The sequence below is a fragment of the Hipposideros armiger genome, unplaced genomic scaffold, assembly GCF_001890085.2.
Source record: "Hipposideros armiger isolate ML-2016 unplaced genomic scaffold, ASM189008v1 scaffold_299, whole genome shotgun sequence".
Taxonomy (NCBI): domain Eukaryota; kingdom Metazoa; phylum Chordata; class Mammalia; order Chiroptera; family Hipposideridae; genus Hipposideros; species Hipposideros armiger.
The window spans coordinates 1,326,110-1,337,300 of NW_017731649.1; the positions used below are offsets into that span (position 1 = coordinate 1,326,110).

The window sequence follows — 11,191 nt, forward strand, 5'->3', positions numbered from 1 at the left end:
AAGCTGGCCCTGGGGCCACATGTGGGGCCCGTTTCAACGGCAGCACACGAGGATGTGGGGACACATCCCAGGGCCCCCTTTGCAGCAGATCCATAAGGAACCTCTCAGTCCAGGCGTCACCTTTGCATCTATTTGTCCTCATAAATTATATTTATAGATGGGTATTGTGAAATGTCGTTTTCTTAAGTTATTAAATTCCTACATGAAATTGCACAAAAATGAAAAACATCAGATGTCCTTACGGCAGCGTGGTCCTAGTGTCATGGACACTACTGTCCCGGCCGTAACTGCCCAGGTGGCCGCTGACCCTAATGGAACCCTGTCCACAGTCACATCAACAAACACCCATCTGGGGGCCTCCAGGCTCGGCGCCTGGTGGGACGGGCCTTGCTCCTTCCAAAGCACATTCGCTCTGTGTTCAGTTAACATCTGCCACCTTTAACCACGACAGACTGAGAGGGAAAACTAAATTAAAACCATGCTACTAAAATTCACAAGAATGAATATTAAACAGACAAATATATTGATGTTTTCTGCAAGTCTGGAGCGTTCGCACTTTTGGAGTTATTAAGGTATAAACAGCACTAGAACGTTTGGGGGCACCTTGTACGTAGACCGAGCACCCTCCCTCACCTCTGGGGTCTGTCCGCGTCCCCCATACAGACAGTGAGCGTCACCTTATATGGCAAAAGATGCAATGGAGTTCCGGGTCCTGAAAGGGGAGACTATCCTGAGCTGCCCGGGGGAACCTAAGCACAAGCACGAGTGTCCTTACAAGAGGGGATCAGAGGGAGTTCGGGACAGACGCACAGAGACGACGATAAGAAGACAGAAGCAGAGGGTGGAGAGATGCGGCCATAAGCCCAGGGGTGCTGGGGGCCAAGGCGGCTGGAAGAGGCAGGAGGGACCCTCCTGGAGAGACCGCGGAGGCAGCGTGGCCCTGTGACGTGTGACCCCAGACTCTGGTAACCTCTGCTGCGTCCGGCCACCGGTCTGGGCTGTGGCCCCCGGAGAGCAGCGCCCCTGTCACCAGCACAGATCAGGCCCCGCCCCGGTGGCCAGGTCGCTTCCTACGCTGCAGCACACATGTTTACTGGGTCCGCATGGGAGGCCGTGAGCGGCCCGTCTGCAGACGCCCCGGGCTCTGCGCCGCCTGGGCCAGCGCGCGGCCTGTGTAGGTCGCCCCGCCCGCTCACTGACTCAAGGCTGTCGGCGCGTTCAGTCAACAGACATATATCAGTGGCGGAGTCCCCCACCCTCCCAATTCCCAGCACGTGACTGCATGTGAGCCCTGGAATACACGAGGTTCATGGAGAAAGGCTCACCCCGGTGATAGAAACCCGTCAGCCTTGGGAAAGCTGGCTGGTGGCCCAGGTGACGCCACACCCAGGCTCCCTCACCCCCACGCGTGTGTGTATCGTCTCCGGAAAGGAAAGCCAAGTGGAGGGTAGGATGTAGCTGGGAACGGCCTGGATTTCCCACGCTCCGCCAATAAACCACCTCCCCTCGGCCACTGGCCCTGAGTGGCCCTGCCCAGCGGGGGGCTGCACCCCTGTGCTCACAGCACGGCCGCCTTGCCGTGTCCTCACCTTGATGCAGTGGTACGTGGCGTTGGTGGCACAGACGAGGTTCTTGTTGGGCCAGCCGTCCAGGTCCGAGTCCTCCCCGCAGATGAGCCCGTCACCCGCGTAGCCCGTCTGGCACTCGCACTTGTACATGGGGTCACTGAAGTGGCCCAGGTAGATGCAGTCTGCATGCTTGTGGCAGCTGTGGGTCCCGTCCTTGCATGGGTTCTCAGGCTCACACACCTGCGGACGGACGAAGGGAAGTCAGGACGCACCCTGAGGCCCTGGCCCTCACGGGAGGTCCCCCCGGGGGTGCTGTGGAGGCGGCAGCCTCCAAAAGCTCTGGATTTCGTCCCTTTGGGAAGCGGCCTGAGGTCCCTTCAGTGGCTCCTGAGAGCTGCCCACACGCGTCCGAGCCTGCAGGTGCCCGTGTGGCGCTGCTGACCCCGGCCCTCAGGGGCCCTGCTCATGAACATTCAGCTCGTTATCTGTCCTACATCCCGTGTGTGGACTGGCGGTGGCCCAGGGGCCCAGCCCCCAGCTGCACGACGGGAAGCGCCTCCTGCCGGCCTCCTCTCCCCACCCTCCATTCCCCAGTTTCTGGCTGGACTGTTTGGAAGCCTGACAGGCTTAGCAAGGGCGGCTCACCTGCTTTTCCGTCCTGGCCGCCTCCAGGCCCATGCCAAAGGGCTGGCTGCCCTTGTAGCGAGGCGGGCACGGCAGGCAGTGGAACCCAGGGTTGGTGTTGACACAGCGGTCCGACTTGCTGATCGAGAAGCAGACGTCGGTGACCACGGCGCACTGCGGGGACAAGTGGAGGTGAGCCGCCGCCCCCACCCGCAGCCTCGGGCGCCCTCTGCCGGGCGTGGCACCCACCTCGTCCAGGTCCTCGCAGTGGGTGCCATTGCCCAGGAAGCCCACCGGGCAGGAGCCGCAGGACCAGGACCCGTCGGGGAAGCTGCTGCACTGGGCTCCGGGGAAGCAGGGGTTGGACAGGCAGCCGTCTGCGGGGGGGGGGCACAGGGGTCAGGAGCGCGGCCAGGAGCCGCCACCAGGCGGGCAGGGTGGGGCCGCAGGGCAGGCGCCCGTGGGTGCTGCCAGACACGTGCTTCAGTTGCAGCGAGGCGGAGCTAGCCAGGCTCAGCCGGTGACGCGCGTGTGCCGTCACACTGCACAGCCACGCGAAGCTGCCATCCCCGGGACACACTGGCCAGTGGGCGTAACCAACGCCGTTACGTCCAGTGTCCCACGCTGCGCTGCGTGTCTGTTTTATGCGAAAACGCTGGTGGGACATAGCACAGATGTGAAACACAGGTACCGTTGTGTGCTCAGACCTGACTTTCCTTTTCTGTGTTTTCTGTATATTTTGTACTTTCAATCAGAATAGAGCCAGCAGTTACGGCCAAGGCACAGCCGCGCGTGCCGCCTGCACACCCACCGATGGGGCAGCTTCTCCGGTTGCACATCTGATGCTCCGTGACGTCCCCCACGCAGGCCTTCCCTCCGTGCTGGGGCTCCGGGCTGTTACAGACGCGCGTCCGCTCCCGGATGCCTCCAGCACAGGTGACCGTGCAGGCAGACCACGGCGACCAGGGGCTCCAGCGACCGTCAACTGCAGGGGAGAGCAGGGGACCGTGAAGCGGGGGTGGCACCACGCTGGGGGCCCGAGGGGGGGAAAGCAGGTGGGGTGGGTCTCCAACGTGGCAGGAAAGTGTTAGGTAAGAAAGCCCTTTTGCGACCTGAGACCCGGAGGAGAGGTCCACGTGGAACCCCAGCTGGTTGTTTTCACCTCTGGGACCAGAAGTCACACCATCTGTGTGTCCAGAGGCTGAGAGCCGCTGACAGGGCCACTGGCTGCAGGCGCACCTGTCACGTGCATGAGGCACTCGTACCCGAGAGCTCCGTTTTCAGTGGCCGTCACTCATCATGGGTGTCATGAGTGCCATGGGTACAAAGAGGCAGAGGTCACCCGCACGCCTGTTCTCCGAGCCTCAGCACAGCCCACGACCCAGGTCCCCACAGAGGGCCAGGCAAGGGCCCCCACGTGTTTTCTGTAGACCTGCACTCGCTCACCTGGACGGCGGGGAGACGCCTGAGACACCTCATCTGGGACATGCACTGCTCCCCACAGCCCAGGTGCGCCCAGAGGGTCCCCAGGACTCTGGTCTCTAGTCCCCTAACTGTCGGTTGGTCCTAGTGGAGCTGAGCTGACTCAGGCGGGGCCATGACCAGGCCAGGCGGTCCACCCTGACACAGCCTGACACGGCCTAGGGGACCGGCCACTTCTTGGGCTCAGGCTCCGCCAGCGCCTTCGTGGGATTGAACAGGTGAGTGGGCCTGCCGGCTCCGGCCCAGCTGCCAACACGTGCCCGCCCCGGCCATACCTGGGCCCACTCACCCGGGCAGGGGATGCCCTGGCAGCCTCTGGTCTCGCGGCCACTGCCCTTGCAGCTCTTGCCCCCCATCTGGGGCACCGGCGAGTTGCAAAGCCGGACCCGTGTGATGTTGCCGCCTCCACAGGTCACGGAGCAGGACGACCACGGCGACCAGTGGCTCCAGCCGCCGTTCTGCCGGACTAGCACACGGAAAAGCACGGGGTGTCAGCCGCTGGGCCGGCGGGGTGTGGGGGCACCAGCCGGGGCCCTGGGACCAGGCGGCTGCCTCCCAGAAAGGACAGCAGTCTCCCGCCCTCGTAAACCCGAATCCCGAGGCCCGGGCGACGCGGACCCACCCGCACGGGGATGGCCGAGTGGCCTCGGACACTCACTGCGGTTGTCACACTTTCCCAGGCTGCATGCCCGTGTCTGGATGGATGGCCCCAAGCAGGTGTTGCTGGTGACGTCACAGGAGCGCCCTCTCTGCTGGGTGCCAGGCCCACAGGTGGCAGAGCACTCCGTCCACTCTGCCCATGGGGACCAGCCTTCCTCACTGTCCTCTGCTGCGGAGGGGGACACAAAAGCCCCGTCAAGACTCCACCAGTGACAGGCGCAGGATGGACCCACGCGGCACCCTAGGACCCCTGCCTTTGGAACAGTGGGTGTCAACATCAGAAGGAGGAGACGCCCTGGCGGTGGGCACTGCGCCTGAGGGCAGACGCCAGGAGTCACCCAACGTCCACGCCCGGGTCGGAGCTCAGGGGCTGCCCCCAGGAGGTTCCCGCGCGGGAGGCAGGCTTGGCCTCAGCGGGGGCGCATGTGACCGGCCCCGGGTGCCACGGTGCCGTCCCGGTGCTGGTGTCGGGAAGGTGTGGGTGGGGAGCGCCATGTCAGGTCTACACGAGGTTTTACTGGACTTGTCAAGGTTTCCATTTAACCTCCACTTGCTGATACACACATGGTAGCGAAACGTCAATTTTTACTTGGAATTACAGGTCACTAAACTTAGTTTCGAATCATTTAAATTGTGACAAGTTACATAGAAAGGCAATTCCCTGCAAGTAAGTTTTCACAGTTGGTTGAGTCAGTCCCTACACGGCAGAAAAGACAGGAAGCTAACGCAGGAGACCCTCCTGGTAGGAGTCGCCGGCGCCGTGCTGTCACGTTTGGACAGTATAAAGTGCTGTTACTCTAACGTAATGATTAAACGTCCCAGAAAAAGCAGGAAGGAAGAGAAGTGTGGCCGATGACCTGCCCGACCCTCTCCGCCTCGGTGCCGTGTCACCGCCCTGGGATCTAAGGGGCCCTGGGTGACGGTTGCAGCCTGAGGCGTCCTCTCAGCGGCAGGTCCTCGGGGGCCCCTGGGGGTCAGGAGCACTGCCGGGGGCAGGCGTCTGCAGTGCGGGCGCCCTGGGCGAGGCTCCCGGGTCGGGTGGCCTTCAGGGTGCAGGGAGCCCCTTTCCCGTGGGGCCCTGAGGCTGCGCCCACGTGTCCTGCCCTGCCTGTCAGTGTCCGGTCCCAGGGGCGCATCTCTGGGACGAGAACGCGTCATCTGGGTGATGGTCTCTGGCTCCCGTTTGGTTTTGCATAATCGTTCCTCCAAAGGGTGTGCGTGCCAGGCTCACGCATGCCCCCAACACCGGAGCCCAGCTGGGCCCGACTCACGGGTCGGTATTCTCTTGGGACGAACGTCAGGGCTGTCTGTGCCCCAGTGGCCCCCGGGGCTCGGTTTCCTCATCGAGAGGAGACGGGCCGACCCGAGGCTCCCAGTCCCTGAATCCCAGGCGGCCGGAGCTTCTGGGTGGGTCCCTGCGAGCCGTGCATGGACAACGCGGAGTCCAGCACCCTCCTGCCCTCCCCACTTGCTGTCACTGGTCTGAGCCTGTCTGACGACACAAGGAAGGTGGAACCAACACGCACTCAGTGGCAGGGATGCTGGGGACGCCGGGGTGGCGGCACTTACAGCGGAAGCAGGAGGGACAGCATTCACCCTCCACCACGGACGGGTTGGCGCAGGTCACGGGCGGGCAGGAGATTTGGTGGCAAACAGTTTTAAATTTCTATAAGACAAGAAAGGCATTCATGGAACACTCGTTTTAAAAAATAAAGCTTGCAGCAGGCTGGATAGGAAAGGTCGCCGAATGTCCACAGTGGCGTGCAGCCCACGGCTCCCTGCACCCCGGCAGGCTCTGCCCACCTCGCCCCTTAGCGCCCAGAGCGGGCCCTGTGCGTCCTGTCTCCCTTCCCCCACCACTGATCAATGAGGACACAACAGAGGCCTTCTGAGGAAGGGACGGCCAGGGTCAGCTGGTGTCGTCTGATGTCTGAGGCCACCATCCATGGAGACCGAGCGACAGGAAATACAGAGAAGAAACAAGTGACCCATCAGCCGTGTGATGGGCAATGACATGCCGTCCCCAGGTCTCTGCTGAGCCTCACGTCCCTCACAGCACTGAATGGAACTAAACACAAACTAGAGGGACGCCTGGCCAGCTCCGTCCCAGCTGTCTGCGAGCACCGGGGTGACAGCGGCCGTGTCACTTCGCCTCCCTGGGGGTGGGTTTCTGTATGTACAAAGCAGTGAGGCTCCAACACTGGGGTTTCCCTACATTCCTGAAGGTCAGCCACGGACAGGACGGTCGCCCGGCAACCGCGACGTGCTGGAGCTCCGTGGCGGCTGAGGGACAGTGACAGGCTGCAGAGAGCAGGCCAGCTGAGGCCTCACCTTGCAGGTGCACTTCGTGCAGCTGTCCACCACCCAGGTTTCATTTTCTGCAAAGAACCGGCCATCCTGCCAGCAAGCTGACATGTTCCTTGTCTTCGGGGGGCCGCCGATGAGCTCCCACAGAAACTGGTTATCATTCGACTGGAAAGTAGAGAGAGGGTTTAAGCTCAGACAAGAACACGACGCACCCGGTCACCATGTTTGCGATGAAAAGCCGTCCCTCCTTCCACTCAGCCCTAACACCTCATCCACACGTGCTCTGGACGCTGCCTCCGCCTGTCTGCTCAATGCGCCCCGTCCCTGAGGGATCGTGCGCCAGCAGACGGGGCCACCTGGTGATGGCCGGTGGGCAGGGTGGCAGGGAGAAGGGACGGGGGGATACCCCCGCCCCCACCAGCCAACTGCAGCTGAAACTAAACGTCCATTCATGAATTCATCCCCGTTGAAAAATGGCACAGACATGATTCTTGGTGTTTGGAGGGGAAAAGGTGCAAAGTTTAAAAAAATCAAATACTTGAAAATTACAGGGATCACCCCCTAAACACGTGTGCTGTTCACGTCCTATCTCTCAGCTCCCCGCTTCTGCTCATGTTAAGTGGGTACATTTCCCTTAATGGTGGCTTCTGATTTGGGGGTAACAGGCCCTCTGAGAATCGGGTGAAAGATACGGACCGTCTTGTGCAAACCGCTCAGAAACACACCCTCCCGCTTTTCTGTGCAACTGCAGGGAGCTCACAAGTTCAGCCCCGAGTCCAGGTTCAGGAAACTCTCCCGAAGCTCATCTCAGTCTGAGGGTGAACAGCTGGGGGCCTGAGGTCGCCTGTCTCTCCCATCGCGCTGTCCTGCGCTGGCTGCAGGGCAGCCGGAGACCGTCATGGGCACGCCAGCCAGGACGGGCAGCCCCGTGGGGGCCACGCCACCTGATGTGACTGTCAGGAGGAAGCTTCCGTCCCGTGTGAAGGTCACCCCCCAACCCCCGCAGACACGGGCACCCCACAGGAGGCAGTGAGCACTGGGCACCGAACAGCACCGCCCTGACGCCTGCCCCCATCCCTGCCTCAGCGCCCAGCACACGGTGGAAGATTCCAGAAGGCGCACTGCACCTCGGGAGTTTCCCCGGCCAGCGCGCTGGTCGTGCTGTGCACATTCCCTCAGCCACCGACGGAAGGGGAGTTCTGCTCGTCCACCCCGTTCTGCATAGTCACAGTAGGGACAGGGTCCCTTTGCTGCAGAGCAGAGGGTGGGGACGGCCAGGGACAGGGTCTGGGGAGCAGCTCCTGCGAAGTCTCAAGGACAGGAGAGCCCAGACTGGGGGCCCCTCCCCTCCGCTGCTCTTCCCCACAGCCTCACTGCTCCCTCCTGTCCCCGGGGGCCACCAGTCACTTCCTACTGGGCAGGAGGCCACCACCTGGAGGCCGCAGAACAACACAGCTAGGGGACGTCCCTACTGTCAGAAGCCTCTCTCTAAACTTTCAGTCACAGGCTCTACAGCATGAGACGCTGTTCTCGCTGCCTTGATGTGCTGTGAAGATGAAATCACACACGGCTGGGTCACATCGCAGCTTTAGGGACAGGCCCTCCCTCACCACACTTCAGCTTCTAGAATTTAGATAAAAGCGGCTCCCTCTGTGCGTATGATCCTTATCTACTGCGAAGATGAATGTCCCCAGGCTGAGAACCCATTTTGGAGACTGCGTCGCCAAGACCACATCTGCCGCTCCAAACCCCTCCTCTGCGTACCCAGCTGTCCTCTAACCACCCTGCGCCTTGACCAAACCTTTCCGAAGACCTGCCCGCCTCGCCCGGGCACCCACCACTTTCTTCAGGTTGTCATGCAGCTGGTTGACGATGACACGCAGCCCTGACAGCTCACTGACCATGCTGCCCAGCTCCTCACAGGAGCGCTCGCACACGCCCGGCCTCTGCTCTGCACCCTGGCCCACGTGCCCGGTGACGACGGTGATGGGCGGGCTCAGGTGCAGCTTGTCCGTGTTCTCGCTGATGGCGTTGGCTTCAGCTGAGGGAAAGCACAGAGGGCAGCAGTCAGGTGGGCCCAGCCGTGCCCATCGCCCAAAGGGCGGGCAGGTCTGCTTGTGTCCTCACCGTGGCGGGCTCCACCATGCGCGCCCAGGAGCCTCAGGGACAGTTGGGTCCTGTGTGGTTAGCAGGAGGCCTCTGCCCCACTCGTGAGCCTGCTCTCAATCAGCGTTCAAGGCAGCCCACAGCGGACAGAGCTGTGGCACAGGAGCAGACGCACGGGGTGGCCCGGGCGGCATGTCCCACGTGCCCCCCCGGGGCCCTTGCAGCAGCTCCCCGTTCAGCGGGAGCAGGGGCAGCACCCCCCCCCTTTCCTGGCCACTCCTGCCTTCCCCTAAATCTCTTTTTCAAGCACATGTCCTGAATAAGCTCTGACGGTGCCTCGCAACCCCTCGCCCACCCCGTTTTCTACCTGAAACACCTTTTCTTTTGCCAACTTGTTCTGCATTAAGCCCAATTCACACGTCCACATGCTAAATAAGTGATTTCATCCCAACTCCACACTCCTTTTCCTGACACTCTTGTCACCTGTGTGCCGTGACCCCTGGAAGAAAGGGCAGATTCCCACGGGGTCCCGACCAAGGGGCCTCTCCTCTCGGCCCTGGAAATAGCACAGGCCCTCTGAGGTCCTCGTCCCCGGGCTTGTGTGTCTATGACACAAAATACAAAACCGATCTGAGCAAGTGCAGAAGCGGTGTCACCCTCAGATGCCGCTGGCTCGGACGTGGCCGTGCCGAGGCCCCAGGCCAGCGCGTCTCTGCAGCCACAGCCCAGCCCAGCGTCCGCCCCGCGGTGGCTGTCACATGTTTCAAGCGCCTCATTTCTCCCACAGTCCATGGTTGACCTGTGACTAGTAAATGCTGTCATTCTGTCAGCTGTGCTGTTACTGAGCTGCTAGCACTTAGTTATAAGTCCTTGTCGCAAGTCACCCTGACCCGGGGGCTTGCTCTCACCCACTAGACCTATCTCGCCTCATCAGACCATAAAACTCACGCCTACAGCCACCACATAGATCAGATTGAGTCTAATATGGCGTCTGCGAGGTGCTGGGAGTCCAGTGCCCAGTTCAGGACGGGCCTGCACCCCACCAGACAGGCACTGTCACCGTGGCAGCAGCACCCCCAGGGAAGGCACAGTGGGGGCTGGGACTGTGGCCCGAGTCAGGGCAACTGCCATGCTCTTTCCTTCGAGGGCGACACATCTCCCTGTCCTTTTCTTTGTCACAGTGACATGCCGTCTAGCAGAGGGGATGGCTCGAATGAGATCAGCTCTCACTTCCAACCAGCAAGGCTGTGTTCCGTCAGGGACCCCACGAGCGGCCCTCTCTATTATCTGTGTCCTTGTGAGCCTGCCTGGCGGGGTTAGTGTTGGGTCTTAGCCTTGTCAGAGCTTTTGCTTGTTTAATGACCACACCCCCAAAAATAGGCCAAATGTTGGCACGTTAGCTGGAGCTGGACACACGGGAGGAGATTTGGTCGTGAGCAGCAGGGACCCAGCACATGAGAGTTCAGAATTGACAGTATGTGTCACAGGAAGTATTAGAAACCTCTCTTCCCTCCAGTCTGGCCAAAAGTCACATTTTAATTCATTGTCCTGCATGGTACTTCAACTAGCCAACACGTGAGAACTGTCCCGGGGGACAGGTGGGTGACCTTAGACCGAAAGACACCTCGGTCGGTCACTCTGGGTAGAGCGGGGCCAAAGGGCCAGATATCTGCCCAGCATGTCTGCAGTCTGCACATTTCCATCCATAAAGAACTTATATTTGTCACGACAGGGTTAACACGAAGACGTGGTCTTAATGAGAATAAGTCACATAGCAGATAAGAGACTTTTCTTTGGGGACAGTCAGACCAGGTGGGTGGCCAGCCTGGTGGCTCGCAGGTGGTTACACCTGCAATTAATGGAACCTCCATGCACCTCTGCTCCTTCACCTGTCAGATAAGCACAGACAAGCACCCAACTCATTCAGGTGTTTAGAAGACGAAGGACAGATAGCATTGGAGAAGCCCAGCACAGTCACCTTCATCATCTAAATGCTCAAGAAAATGCTGCCAAATTCTCACTCAACGTCAATTTAAAATGCAACTAACAGACCGTGTGGAATCCCATAGATTTCTTAGCTGTAGCAACACTATAGATGGGGTGAGAAAACTTCCATAAACCAAGCGTGACAGACGTCTGCGGTGTTAGCTTATTAAGACGACCTCCACACAGTAATAGGCTAGAAAATTGGCATGTATTTAAAATCGTGTGAAAATGCCAGTGATTTGGTTTTGGGCTTGTAAATGGATTAATTTGGATTATTAAAATTTGTTCAGAATTAATCCTTCAACCCATTTATCATTTTAAGATATCAACATGTTTAAATCGATGAGCCAACTCACTCACAGATGATGGTGGTGCTTGATTCAAATATTTCTATTTAAATCCCCACTAGCCCACATCCTCTCTCTCTCTCTCTCTCTCTCTCTCTCTCTCTCTCTCTC

The 11,191-nt window shown here is 60.0% G+C and overlaps 1 protein-coding gene across 1 annotated transcript in view; it reads right to left on the bottom strand.

Moving 5' to 3' along the window:
* The window catches only part of THBS2 (thrombospondin 2), a 28,048-nt gene that overhangs the window by 11,070 nt on the left and 5,787 nt on the right, over positions 1-11,191 (bottom strand). Inside the window, exons 5-13 of the mRNA XM_019659444.1 lie at positions 8,480-8,682; positions 6,666-6,806; positions 5,904-6,000; positions 4,333-4,503; positions 3,964-4,140; positions 3,004-3,177; positions 2,442-2,569; positions 2,214-2,366; positions 1,590-1,808 (exon numbers count right to left, since the gene is read on the bottom strand). Of these exons, the coding sequence (XP_019514989.1) occupies positions 1,590-1,808; positions 2,214-2,366; positions 2,442-2,569; positions 3,004-3,177; positions 3,964-4,140; positions 4,333-4,503; positions 5,904-6,000; positions 6,666-6,806; positions 8,480-8,682 (1,463 nt within the window). The remainder of the gene's footprint in view (positions 1-1,589; positions 1,809-2,213; positions 2,367-2,441; positions 2,570-3,003; positions 3,178-3,963; positions 4,141-4,332; positions 4,504-5,903; positions 6,001-6,665; positions 6,807-8,479; positions 8,683-11,191) is intronic.